Here is a 15,230-nt window from a genome sequence, read left to right on the forward strand (position 1 = left end):
TCCCAGGCGGGTGGTGGCTCTCTTACTCATGATGTTTGATTGTAAGACTTGATTGAGGGAGAGTTCACTTTAGACCAGAAAGATAAAGGGTGTTGGGCAATGAGAAATGTAGTGTACCTCTCCAACCAGGAGAGCCCGCAATAGATTCTACCATAGAGGACGATTAAAGTGGTCTCTTGGATGCTCTCATGTCAGATACGCGATTTACCAGGTGTTTTCTATAAAGTTGAGAATGACAGTGGGTGCTTTTGTGGAACCAATTTTAATCCGGATCATTTTAGAAGTTGAAAGAAAATGACAGTCGGGTATTCGCTTTTTAAAAATCCAAAATTCTATAGAACCAATTTTAATCCGGATCATTTTAGAAGTTGAAAGTCAAAATCAGTGTGTCGAATTTGGTATTCGTAAATCTAAACTATTAAAAATAATCAGAATTATGTATATAGGATGTACTTAAAAGTTAGAATCCCGCCAAACCTTAACGCTTCTAAAGCCTTGTAAAACATAGAAAAATCTGAATTGAAGGATATGGAACATGGAACTCTTGTTTCAACGCCACTGCTTGCCGCATCGATATGGTTCCTTTGCTTTATTGCTTAGCATTCATGCTTAGAGAAACTACTATAATCAAATATACACTGATAACTTGTGATAAGTGATGAGAGGGACTTCACTAGTAGTACTTTTTACACCACACTTCAAGTACCAGTACATCTGGTGCATAGACGATATAGTCTCATATTCTCCTAGTTAATATCTTATATCATACATTGGTTTAAACTATTGAGCCAACAACAAAACTTAGGTTGCACGTTTTTCTACTTTTGCGTTGTTAACAGGTGTTGGGTCCAAACCCCACAAACCCGTTTGCTCCATCGAATGAAATCTGAATTCCTTCCTGTTGAATGTTACCGATTATGGATAACTTTGTAGAAGAAGGAGCAAATGCAAAGCAGAATGTGCCCATTTCATCCACTGGAATCAAGAAGTTTCTTGCCGGTAGTGTCAGTACTGGACCGCTAGAGAAGTAAAACGACACGGTGGGCACTCGAACCATATTGTAATTGGAAAGATCGTAACAAGTATCAAATATTGATACTCCCACGGGTGTTCGAGGAAGCTCTGCAGTGCCCGCAATGAAGGAGTCCCTCAGTGCTTCATATGCTGCCAGTGGTAGTCTAGTCACTGCAGTCCCAGTGTCCATGACTACACCACCTTCCCCCCATTCAGTTAATCTGAATAAATCCTCTGAGACTGGAACACGCATTCCGCCAACACCGAGTCCAGTAAGGCCAACATAATAGAAGCTCGGAGCTCGGGGATTGCGAACAAGAGGAACCCAGACTGCACCAACTGGCAGTGCATCACGTCCGAATACTAGTGATCCATATGAATTTGAACCGCGACTTACTAAACAATAACCAAATGTGCCACCAGTCTGTCCTTCCAGCTGCCCAATAAAAGACATAGAACCACCACCAAGCCCCAGCAAGCCTGCTGCCCCAACGAACATCCCACGGTTCTTATGACCGCAGCCAATTGCTACGTTATGAACCACGGTACGACCCAAGGTAATAGTCTCAAGGGCTAATGTACCTCTTGTATATGATCCATCACCATACGACACCGCATACCTACACCTGCCTGCACGACAGCCTGCGTTTTCAAGACGGTCGCAGACGTTTGAGCTGCAAGCCACACCGGCAAATGAGGCAGAGTTGGCTGGATCAAAAACAGGATCGGACTGCCTGTAGCACTGGTTACAAGGCTGACATTGCACCCATACTATGTCACTACCTGAATCAATCACCATGTACTGACTCCTTGGTGGACTCCCAACACCTATACGTACAAAATATTCTCCACTCCCTTGTTCCATACCTGAAATCACCTGTGACCCAAAGTCGTTCACCTCATAACTTACACCACCACCATTTCCTCCACCACGGGTAAGGCGGCGAGTTATGCCAGTGACTCTTTTTAAGTCTCTTTTCATGAGACCAATGAAAAGTTGATGGTAATCAGAAACGTTTCCTTCTGAGATTACATCCCTGTGAACCAAGTTCAGCTTCCACTTGCTTCCAGTACTAGCATCATCATTTTCAGACAATTTGTGGTAATCCATTGCCTTAGAAGGCCTGGCTTTGATGCCAGTGATAATTTCTTGGACATTCAAGTGATGAATATCGGCACCAGATGTGGTCGAGGCAGTGTTTCTATTGTCGGTATTGGAGGTGGTGATGCCACTCACAAGGTATAGCACCACTACCGTAACTAGAGCTTTTGAGACCACCATTGTTTTGCTGTTGTTGTCTTGGTAGCACTTGTGTTGAAGTGGGGGAGGTGGAGAGAATTTATTTGTGTTGGGTTTGAGATGTTGAGTGGGGGGAAATAATTGAGTTATGGGATCTGTTTGCTTTCATTTATTAATTGGTTTAGTAGGAAGTGTTTGATTTGAATAGAGTTTTATCTTTTTCTTCTCTAGCTTTTCCTTTCTCTTTTGTGTTTATGTGAGCCAACTTTTTCTACTCGATCTGCCTCCCTAGTATAGACAAACACACTCTCGGAAAAACAAAATACACTTAAACATAATTGATCGAGGCTCAAAAAGGTGTAGAGAATGTAATTAGGTCCATGCACGAGTATAGAATTAAGGGTTTAAAAGGTGAAGAATGATAGAATATAAGATACATATTTGTAGTGTTGGCTTTTACATTCAAACCTTGTAAAGTTGTTTTAAGTTAAAATACAATCCAAGTGGGAGTTGTATATAATTTTTAGACGTTAGAAAATTAACCTTCTTTTCCTTGCTTCGTCTAGAAAACACGAGATACAACCTTCTCCCAGCTTAGTTTTTAATTTCTTTATCACAATGCTCGTTTAGATATTCCCTTCCATGCAAATATGTTCTAGTCAGTATAAATCAGTATTGCCACATTCTAAGTAAATTAAAGCGCTGTATAATATGAGGAATATGAGGGATTAAATATCTTACTTGGGAGTCAAGTTCTCTGTACCTTCTATGATGCTCATATGTGTTACTTCACATAACTATCTGCAAAACCCACAGTACACTTCTAGATTGCGTAAATGAGAGTTCTCGATCTCAAAACACTGATCCCATTCATGCCGTAACTCCCAAAATTTTCATATTAGTTTTTAGCACTCATCTTGAATAAGCAGTTACACTGTTAGCTGCCCGTGGAACAGCTTATAATTATTGTATGACGACGTGATCTGTTCAATTGTTTCGATCACTCATGGTGCATAGTTGAAGAAACCTGATTTCGCCATTTGAAATGTTTAAAATTCTAAGAGAACTATGGCTTTAATTAATGTCGTAATATATCACTCTTGATGCCTCGCATGAAGTCAGGGACATACTGACACACATAATCATCATGCCAATGATTAATGAAGGTGCATTACAATGGCAAAATTACAACAGTATCTCAAATTTTCAATTTCCTTTCTTTGCATCTGTGTATTTCTATGTGGTCCTTGCGTTAATCCAGGCTTCTCTGTTTTTGAAGCTAACTCGGAACCTCGGAGGAAATGAGGTAGGGTTTAAATCTTTAATGACTTTTTAAGGAGTTGCCCACCTTAAAGTAGTGCCTGAATCGAAAAGTTGCATCAAAAGAAGAAATGGCTGGTACGTACAGCGGTACAGGCCCCTGTCATATCCCAAATTGTTTTACCACACCAGCCTTGAACTTCGAAATAACTATTGATCGACGCCTCATCTTTTCTTTGTAAAGCAATTTTGATGGGCAGACTAGCAGATCGAGGTATCAGATTTGTCTTATTTTAAGTGGAGATGCTTCAAGCACAATGACCATTGCAAAAAAATAACAGCGTGAGTAAAACAAACCGAAGATGTGTATTATAGTAGTGTTCGACAGAGAAAACATATATACATCGTATTAAAAATGAATATTTAGAGATAAATTGATTCCATTATATTTTCCAAATTGTTAGCAATATATAAACTATATTATGGTGTCACTGCTATGACGTCCATTAACTGATTTCTAACTTGTACAACGTGTATCTTCTAAATCTTTTCATCATCCATTAGGAAAAAGAATTCCATCTTGTTCCCCATCACTAGCAAAACCAGCAAAATGATAATAGACATAGGAGAGCAATTATTTTAAAATTATTGAGCTCTCTGATTGCATTTGAGTGGTGAGGACTAAGGAGACCCCCAATCAGTGGCATTGCCATTTCTATCTAGGAAGATCACATTTTGTAATTGGTGGAGTAATGTGGCAATGTGGCAATTTTATTTCCATTAGATCTTCTTGGAGAAATCATCCACATCAGAACAAGGGAAAAAAAAGCTTAAAGTGATATGAAATTTTGTTTTATATATTGTCATTTGAATTCAACATCACCATTAGCCTCAGAACAATGAATGGAAAGTGAATTAAGTAGTGGGTAATCGTACAAAGTTGTGTTTCTTTTGTTTGTTGCATCACACACGCCCACACTTGTACACTACTTACCACCTTTCATCTCCACGAGTGGGGAGGATTTGTTAAAAAGCTGAGATTGCCAAATCTGATATATTAACCTCATCATATATATTAATAGCTGGTTGTTCTTTCTGGAAAGATCCATGCATGAGAATTATAGATTGGAAATTATTTACAAACTTATAGCTTGCAGATGATAATCGAGGTAGTGTTTTATTTGCAATTTAAAATACCAGGATGTAGACTCATGTGTTCGAGTCAAACTCAATGATGATATCTCTTTGCTTTGAGAATCAGCATATTGTATCCAGTGTATTATATTTCCGTGATACAACGAAGTTTTCTTAATCATAATGAAGTTTTGCTTAGGCTTACGCCACAAAAAGTAAAGTTGTATATGAATGCATCGGAATTGCAATTGTAATTTGTAAATGCTGATATATGTATGTAGTTAAAAAGGAGCATTTTTGCATAAAACTCCAGTTGTCCTAGTATGCAAACACAGTTTCTTCAATTCTCCTTTCTTTTGATACCTCGTGTGTAGTATATGGCTCGAGAGAAACAAAAAAAGATCAGAGATCGAGCTTGTTCAGGTATGGTGGCTTGGTGGCCGGTTTGATAAGAATCATAAATTAAAAGAAATATTATGTAGAGTACTAGAGTGTATAGTGTGAATAATAATTATATAATGTTGGTGCATGTAAATACGACAAGACCAACGAAAGCAGATAGAATAGAATACGGTGGAACCTGAAAGTGGAGATGTCACCAAGAGCAAAGATTTTAGAGGTGGAAGACATAAGATATCCACGATTTCTCAATAATTGAAGCATTATTACCACTAAAAGGCTTTAATTATTTAATGTTAATAGTTTAATTAAAATATAACAATCTCATGGCAACAAGTTTTGCGGGCAGATAATTCAAGTGGCAGTTGATCACTTGATCTACGAGTCTATTTTCACCTCAACAGAGAGAGAACGCTTTGCTGCTGGAGGAAAACGTTGTCATTTTGGGACGTTGTGCAAAACCATAACACACTACTCGATTCTTGGTTAAAGATTAGAAGAAAGACTATATGTGCACACCCACATTTCAAATAACTATGACGACACGTAAGCCTTCAATTCTGGTAGAACCGTGGAACTGCTACTCAAGGTTACGATGAATCCCTATCCAAGACAGAGTTACAGACACCATTCCTACGATCAACACCAGACCTCTGATGCCATGCTTCATAATATGGTACTATGGTGCACGTTTTGTTTCATTATTTTATAGTTGTTGTACTGCAGCCATTAAAATCCACTAGTTCGCCACTTGACACTGAGCAAGACGTACTGAAACAGTCTTGGTTGTCAGTGCCTTACATGGTGAATATAATTCGTGTGCTACATGAGAACCGATTTGGTCGCACAGGGAAAGTGTGTCGGGTGTGTGACATGAGAATCTGAAGGGCGCATCCCGTCAATGACACGATTAATTGCTTATGTTTAGTATCTCCCAGCGTCCTGAGTGATACGCTTTGTAATTATCCATATTGTTGATATATGATGTGCGTGACAGAAAAAATTAATCAAAACCGAAAACAGCCATATTCAAGCTCACGCCCCCACTGCTTAGCAGTTATCTAGTATTCAATTCATTTAGATGCATGCCTCACCATTCACCAATCATCCATTTATATCGATTCTAGAAGACAATCCTACGCTCAGAAAACTGTAGTAAATCTTGTAGTGGAGAAGACGACCTCTAAATCCAAAGGATAGCTCATTTTTTGGTAAATCAAAGTTCAACTTCAATTCAAGGGGGGGGGGCGCCAAATTCCAAGGTGGGGGGAGCAAATTCCATGTCATATCTACATTAAACAATTCTTTGCAAAATATAAATCAAATAAAAAATAAAAAATGCTTTCTTTATCAGCCTCCTCGTTTGGCACCTCTTCTTTGTTTAGCGCTGACACTACACTACAGTTAGCCATTGCACATTGCGCGTGCTCGGCTACTAGTTTACTAGCTAAAATTAGAAGGAAAACGAGTTCAACAGAGGTAAACAATAAGTATTGGGGGACCAAAACATTTCCTCAAAGAATAGTTGGACTAGTACAGGATCAAAACTTAACTGCCTAGACATTGGCAAATTAAGAGTTTTATCTCTGCTGTTCTGGAAGTACCACCAAAAGATTAACAATAGTTTCACATAAATTAAAAAGAACATGTCTCCCGCTGTGCAAGTATGAGAAGATAAAATTACAGTAACCTCATATGTGACCATAATAAATTGATATCTCAAGACTGGCAAGAATGAGATGAAAAAAAAAAATAACAACAACAACAACATTTTATTTTATTCGAAGAGTATATATTACAAAAAAAACTAAAAAAAAAAAAAAACAACATCATCATTTTCTTTTTTTCGTAGATTACCCACTACAAAAACAAAAAAATGATAATAAAAATAAAACCCTATAAAAATAAGACAAATAAAAAACTCACAAAAACAAAGCTAACTGAACTTATTCTGCTCAAATATAGTCGCGTGCACTACTCTAAAAGCTCCAAACAACTTCCACTATTGAAGTTTGCGCCATCAATTCAAAATATACATGTTGGTCTAACTACCTTGTGAAACATTCTTGCATATGTTCTACCTCATTACAAAGTCACGATCTTCATCTAGGAAATCTGAAGTTAAAAAACCCATCTTGAAAAAATTAAGTTTTCACGCACATATCACGTAAGAGTGTTCAGACAAAAGCACATGTCTTATTTTATGTGATTTCTCTTTCCAATTGAGTGATAACACGAGGAGGCTTGTAGAGTTAACCGGCATTGTTTCATTTCGTTCAGTTTCGACACTGTTGGTTTCTTGACACAACAATCTGTTAAGCTCCTTAAGTGATTGCAGATAGTTATGGACTACAACCTAATGACAGTTGGTTCTAACGAGTTTGTATTCATGAGTATAAGATTTGCAGTTCAGAAAGGACTTGCGTCACAGCTTGTTGCACGTTTGTCCTAATTATTTGTAAAATTTGTAATCATTATAAATAAAATTTAAAATAAAAAACAACAACAAAACCAACATTTTATTTTATTCGAAGAGAATATACAACAAAAAAAAAACATTTTCTTTTATTTGAAGAGTATATACTATAAATAAAAAAAAAAAAAAAAATAACAACAACAACAACAACAACATTTTCTTTTATTCGAAGAGTATATACCACAAAAAAAAAAAAAAAAAAAACAACAACAACATCATTTTCACCCTTTTTTTTTTTTTTTTTTGTAGATTATCCACTACAAAAACAAAAAAATAAAAATAAAAAATAAAACCCTATAAAAATATGACAAATCAAAAACTCACAAAAGCAAAGCTAACTGAACTTATTCTGCTCAAATACAGTCGCGTGCACTACTCTAAAAGCTCAAAACAGCTTCCACTATTGAAGTTTGCGCCATTAATTCAGAATATACGTGTTGGTCTAACTACCTTGTGAAACATTCTTCCATATGTTCTACCTCATTACAAAGTCACGATCTTCATTTAGAAAATCTGAAGTTAAAAAGCCCATCTTGAAAAAATTAACTTTTCACGCGCATACCACGTAAGAGTGTTCAGACAAAAGCACATGTCTCATTTTATGTACTTTCTCTTTCTTTTTGTGTGATAACACGATGATGCTTATAGAGTTAATCAGCATTGTTTCATTCCGATCAGTTTCGACACTGTTGGTTTCTTGGCACAACAATCTGTTAAGTTCCTTAAGTGATTGCAGAAAGTAATGGATTACAACCTAAAGTAAGTTGGTTTTAACGAGTTTGTATTCAGGAGGATAGGATTTGCAGTTCAGAAAGGACTTGCGTCACAACTTGTTGCACGCTTGTCCTAATTATTTGTAAAATTTGTTATCATTATAAATAAAATTTCCACTTAAAAACAACAACAAAACCAACATTTTCTTTTATTCGAAGAGAATATACAACAAAAAAAAACATTTTCTTTTATTTGAAGAGTATATACTATAAATAAAAAAATAAAAAATAACAACAACAACAACAACATTTTCTTTTATTTGAAGAGTATATACTACAAAAAAATTAAAAAAAAAAAAAAAAAAAAAACAACAACATCATTTTCTTTTTTTTTGTAGATTATCCACTACAAAAAAAAAAAAAAAAAAAAAATAAAACCCTATAAAAATAAAACAAATCAAAAACTCACAAAAGCAAAGCTAATTGAACTTATTCTGCTCAAATACAGTCGCGTGCACTACTCTAAAAGCTCAAAACAGCTTCCACTATTGAAGTTTGCGCCATTAATTCAGAATATACGTGTTGGTCTAACTACCTTGTGAAACATTCTTCCATATGTTCTACCTCATTACAAAGTCACGATCTTCATTTAGAAAATCTGAAGTTAAAAAGCCCATCTTGAAAAAATTAACTTTTCACGCGCATACCACGTAAGAGTGTTCAGACAAAAGCACATGTCTCATTTTATGTACTTTCTCTTTCTTTTTGTGTGATAACACGATGATGCTTATAGAGTTAATCAGCATTGTTTCATTCCGATCAGTTTCGACACTGTTGGTTTCTTGGCACAACAATCTGTTAAGTTCCTTAAGTGATTGCAGAAAGTAATGGATTACAACCTAAAGTAAGTTGGTTCTAACGAGTTTGTATTCAGGAGGAAAGGATTTGCAGTTCAGAAAGGACTTGCGTCACAACTTGTTGCACGCTTGTCCTAATTATTTGTAAAATTTGTTATCAATATAAATAAAATTTCCACTTAAAAACAACAACAAAACCAACATTTTCTTTTATTCGAAGAGAATATACAACAAAAAAAAATTTTTTTTTATTTGAAGAGTATATACTATAAATAAAAAAAATAAAAAAATAACAACAACAACAACAACAATATTTTCTTTTATTCGAAGAGTATATACTAAAAAACTAAAAAAAAAAAAAACAACATCATCATTTTCTTTTTTTCGTAGATTATCCACTACAAAACAAAAAAAATAAAAATAAAAATAAAACCCTATAAAAATAAGACAAATCAAAAACTCACAAAAGCAAAGCTAACTGAACTTATTCTGCTCAAATACAAATTCGTGCACTACTAAAAAAGCTCAAAACAGCTTCCACTATTGAAGTTTGCGCCATTAATTCAGAATATACGTGTTGGTCTAACTACCTTGTGAAACATTCTTCCATATGTTCTACCTCATTACAAAGTCACGATCTTCATTTAGAAAATCTGAAGTTAAAAAAACCCATCTTGAAAAATTAACTTTTCACGCCAAGATACCACGTAAAGAGTGTTCGTGTTCGACAAAAGCTTATTTCTCATTTTATGTAACCCGAGGAGGCTTTGTAGATTTTTGTGTGATAACACGATGATGCTTATAGAGTTAATCAGCATTGTTTCATTCCGGGAATGGAGTCTTTGAGGTGGGAGAACCAGGTTTCTTGGCAAAGATTGGGAAACAATCTGTTAAGTTCCTTAAGTTCATTGCAAATGTAATGGATTACAACCTAAATTGTAAGTTGGTTCTAACGAGTTTGTATTCGTGGAGGAAAGGATTTGCAGTTCAGAAAGGACTTGCGTCACAACTTGTTGCACGCTTGTCCTAATTATTTGTAAAATTTGTTATCATTATAAATAAAATTTCCACTTAAAAACAACAACAAAACCAACATTTTCTTTTATTCGAAGAGAATATACAACAAAAAAAAAACATTTTCTTTTATTTGAAGAGTATATACTATAAATAAAAAAATAAAAAAATAACAATATCAACAACAACATTTTCTTTTATTCATAGAGTATATACTACAAAAAAATTAAAAAAAAAAAAAAAAACAACAACAACATAATCATTTTCTTTTTTTCGTAGATTATCAACTACAAAAAAAAAAAAAAAAAAAAACCCTATAAAAATAAAACAAATCAAAAACTCACAAGAGCAAAACTAACTGAACTTATTTTGCTCAAATACAGTCGCGTGCACTACTCTAAAAGGTCCAAACAACTTCCACTATTGAAGTTTGCGCCATCAATTCAAAATATACGTGTTGGTCTAACTACCTTGTGAAACATTCTTGCATATGTTCTACCTCATTACAAAGTCACGATTTCATCTAGGAAATATGAAGTTAAAAAACCCATCTGGAAAAACATAAGTTTTCACGCACATACCACGTAAGAGTGTTCAGACAAAAGCACATGTCTCAATTTATGTGCTTTCTCTTTCCTATTGTGTGATAACACGAGGAGGATTTTAGAGTTAACCAACGCATTGTTTCATTCCGTTCAGTTTCGACACTGTTGGTTTCTTGGCACAACAATCTGTTAAGCTCCTTAAGTGATTGCAGATAGTTATGGACAACAACCTAAAGATAGCTGGTTCTAACGTGTTTGTATTTAGGAGGATTGGATTTGCAGTTCAGAAAGGACTTGCGTCATAACTTGTTGCACGCTTGTCCTAATTATTTGTAAAACTTGTTATCATTATAAATAAAATTTCAACTTAAAAACAACAACAAAACCAACATTTTCTTTTATTCAAGAGCATATACTACAAAAAAAAAACATTTTCTTTTATTTGAACAAAGATATACTATAAATAAAAAAAAAAAAAAATAACAACAACAACAACAACAACAACATTTTCTTTTATTCGAAGAGTATATACTAAAAAAAAAAAAAAAAAAAAAAACAACATCATTTTTTCTTTTTTTTAGTGATTATCCACTACAAAAACAAAAAAATAATAAAAATAAAACCCTATAAAAATAAGACAAATAAAAAACTCACAAAAGCAAAGCAAACTGAACTTATTCTGCTCAAATACAGTTGCGTGCACTACTAAAAATGCTCCAAACAACTTCCACTATTGAAGTTTGTGCCACCAATTCAAAATATACATGTTGGTCTAACTACCTTGTGAAATATTCTTCCATATGTTCTACCTCATTACAAAGTCACGATCTTCATCTAGGAAATCTGAAGTTAAGAAACCCATCTTCAAAAAATTAAGTTTTCACGCGCATACCACGTAAAAGTGTTTAGGACAAAAACATGTCTTATTTTATGTGCTTTCTTTTTAGGCTTTGTAGATGTATTTGTCTATAGTTGGTTTGAGGGGAGGCATGCTTGTGTTGATGTAACTGGAGCATATCCGTTGGTAAGTCATAATGGAGTCTTTGAGGTGGGAGAACCAAATAATAGAGTAACAAACAAAAGATTGGGAAACACGAGGAGGCTTCGAGCTAACCAAAGATTGGTTCATTCCGCTCGGTTTAACAATGTTGGTTTCTTGGCACAACAATCTGTTAAGCTCCTTAAGTGATTGCAGAAAGTTATGGACTACAACCTAATGACAGTTGGTTCTAACGAGTTTGTATTCAGGAGGATAGGATTTGCAGATCATAAAGGACTTGCGTCACAGCTTGTTGCACGCTTGTCCTAATTATTTGTTAAATTTGTTATCATTATAAATAAAATTTCCACTTAAAAACTACAACAAAACCAGAATTTTCTTTTATTCGAAGAGAATATACAACAAAAAAAAACATTTTCTTTTATTTGAAGAGTATACACTATAAATAAAAAAATAAAAAAATAACAATAACAACAACAACATTTTCTTTTATTCGAAGAGTATATACTACAAAAACTAAAAAAAAAAAAAAAAAACAACAACAACAACATCATTTTCTTTTTTTCGTAGATTATCCACTACAAAAAGAAAAAATAAAAATAAAAATAAAACCCTATAAAAATAAGACAAATCAAAAACTCACAAAAGCAAAGTTAACTGAACTTATTCTGCTCAAATACTGATCAAAGCGTGCACTACTCTAAAGCTCTTAGAACAACTTTCACTATTGAAGTTTACGCCATCAATTCAAAATATACATGTTGGTCTAACTACCTTGTGAAACATTCTTCCATATGTTCTACCTCATTATAAAGTCCACGATCTTCATCTAGGAAATCTGAAGTTAAAAACCCATCTTGAAAAATTAAGTTTTCACGCACATATACCACGTAAGAGTGTTGAGAAAAAAAGCACATGTCTTATTTTATGTGCTTTCTTTACAAAAGTAACACGAGGAGGCTTGTAGATGTATTTGTCTCATTTTTGAGGGGAGGCATGCTTGTGTTGATGTAACTTGAGCATCCGCGTTGGTAAGTCATGGGAATGGAGTCTTTGAGGTGGGAGAACCAAATTAATAGAACAAAACAGAAAAGATTAAACCAACATTGTTTCTAACCAACATTGGTTCATTCCATTCAGTTTCGACAATGTTGGTTTCTTGGCACAACAATCTGTTAAGCTCCTAAAGTGATTGCAGAAAGTTATGGACTACAACCTAATGACAGTTGGTTCTAACGAGTTTGTATACAGGAGGATATGATTTGCAGTTCATAAAGGACTTGCGTCACAGCTTGTTGCACGCTTGTCCTAATTATTTGTAAAATTTGTTATAATTATAAATAAAATTTCCACTTAAAAACAACAACAAAACAAGAATTTTCTTTTATTCGAAGAGAATATACAACAAATTTTTTTTTTCTTTTATTTGAAGAGTATACACTATAAATAAAAAAATAAAAAAATAACAATAACAACAACAACATTTTCTTTTATTCGAAGAGTATATACTACAAAAAAACTGAAAAAAAAATAAAAATAAAAAAACAACATCATCATTTTCTTTTTTTTCGAGATTATCCACTACAAAAACAAAAATAAATAATAAAAATAAAACAAATCAAGAACTCACAAAAGCAAAGCTAACTGAACTTATTCTGGTCAAATACAGTCGCGTGCACTACTCTAAAACCTCCAAACAACTTCCACTATTGAAGTTTGCGCCATCAATTCAAAATATACGTGTTGGTCTAACTACCTTGTGAAACATTTTTGCATATGTTCTACCTCATCACAAAGTCACGATCTTCATCTAGGAAATCTGAAGTTAAAAAACCCATCTTGAAAAACTTAAGTTTTCACGACATACCCACGTAAAGAGTGTTCGGACAAAGCACATGTCTCATTTTATGTGCTTTCTCTTTCCTATTGTGTGATAACTTGAGGGAGGCTTTTAGAGTTAACCAAAGATTGTTTCATTCCGCGGTTTCGGACACTGTTGTTTTCTTGGCAAAACAATCTGTTAAAGCTCCTTAAGTGATTGCGGATAGTTATGGACAACAACCTAAAGATAGCCGGTTCTAACGAGTTTGTATTTAGGAGGATAGGATTTGGAGTTCGAAAAAGGACTTAAGGTCACAAATTTGTTGAACGCTTGTCCTAATTATTTATAAAATTTGTTATCATTATAAATAAAATTTCAACTTAAAACAACAACAAAACCAACATTTTCTTTTATTCGAAGAGAATATACTACAGAAAAAAAAAACATTTTCTTTTATTTGAAGAGTATATACTATAAATAAAAAAAAAAAAAAAAAAAATAACAACAACAACAACAACATTTTCTTTTATTCGAAGAGTATATACTACAAAAAAAAAAAAAAAAAAAAAAAAAAAACAAAATCATTTTCTTTTTTTCATAGATTATCCACTACAAAAAAAAAAAAAATAAATAAAAATAAAACCCTATAAAAATAAGACAAATCAAAAACTCACAAAAGCAAAGCTAACTGAACTTATTATTCTCGCTTCAAATACAACAAGGCACTACTCTAAAAGTTCTTAACAACTTCCACTATTGAAGTTTGCGCCATCAATTCAAAATATACATGTTGGTCTAACTACCTTGTGAAACATTCTTCCAGATGTTCTATCTCATTACAAAGTCACGATCTTCATCTAGGAAATCTGAAGTTAAAAAACCCATCTTGAAAAAATTAAGTTTTCACGCACATACCACGTAAGAGTGTTCAGACAAAAGCACATGTCTTATTTTATGTGCTTTCTCTTTCCTATTGTGTGATAACACGAGGAGGCTTGTAGATGTATTTGTCTACAGTTGGTTTGAGGGGAGGCATGCTTGTGTTGATGTAACTTGAGCATCTCCGTTGGTAAGTCATGGGAATGGAGTCTTTGAGGTGGGAGAACTAGCTAATAGAGTAACAGCAGGAAAGATTGGGAAACACGAGGAGGCTTCTAGAGCTAACCAGCATTGGTTCATTCCGTTCAGTTTCGACAATGTTGGTTTCTTGGCACAACAATCTGTTAAGCTCTTTAAGTGATTGCAGAAAGTTATGGACTACAACCTAATGAGAGTTGGTTCTAACGAGTTTGTATTCAGGAGGATAGGATTTGCTGTTCAGAAAGGAATTGCGTCACAGCTTGTTGCACGCTTGTCCTAATTATTTGTAAAATTTGTTATCATTATAAATAAAATTTCCACTTATAAACTACAACAAAACCAGAATTTTCTTTTATTCGAAGAGAATATACAAAAAAAAAAAAACATTTTCTTTTATTTGAAGATTATACACTATAAGTAAAAAAATAAAAAAATAACAATAACAACAACAACATTTTCTTTTATTTGAAGAGTATATACTACAAAAAAACTAAAAAAAAAAAAAAATCATCATTTTATTTTTTTCGTAGATTATCCACTACAAAAAAAAAAAAAACCCCAAAAAAATAAAAGAAATCAAAAACTCACAAAAACAAAGCTAACTGAACTTATTCTGCTCAAATACAGTCGCGTGCACTACTATAAAAGCTCAAAACAGCTTCCACTGTTGAAGTTT

At 33.9% G+C, this 15,230-nt stretch overlaps 1 protein-coding gene across 1 annotated transcript; it reads right to left on the bottom strand.

Moving 5' to 3' along the window:
• Positions 1-519: 519 nt before the first annotated feature.
• On the bottom strand, positions 520-2,617 carry LOC147521406 (Eukaryotic aspartyl protease family protein). The gene has a single exon (XM_086564841.1). It carries the CDS (start codon positions 2,294-2,296, stop codon positions 833-835), a length of 1,464 nt encoding a protein of 487 aa, XP_086420967.1. The 5' UTR covers positions 2,297-2,617; the 3' UTR covers positions 520-832.
• Positions 2,618-15,230: the final 12,613 nt, after the last annotated feature.

Source organism: Coptis chinensis, chromosome 1 (assembly GCF_015680905.1).
Source record: "Coptis chinensis isolate HL-2020 chromosome 1, ASM1568090v1, whole genome shotgun sequence".
NCBI classification, from domain to species: domain Eukaryota; kingdom Viridiplantae; phylum Streptophyta; class Magnoliopsida; order Ranunculales; family Ranunculaceae; genus Coptis; species Coptis chinensis.

What these genes read in the sequence shown, in the direction of transcription:
- LOC147521406 (XM_086564841.1), bottom strand. Translation starts at nt 2,296, where the DNA reads ATGGTGGTCTCAAAAGCTCTAGTTACGGTAGTGGTGCTATACCTTGTG.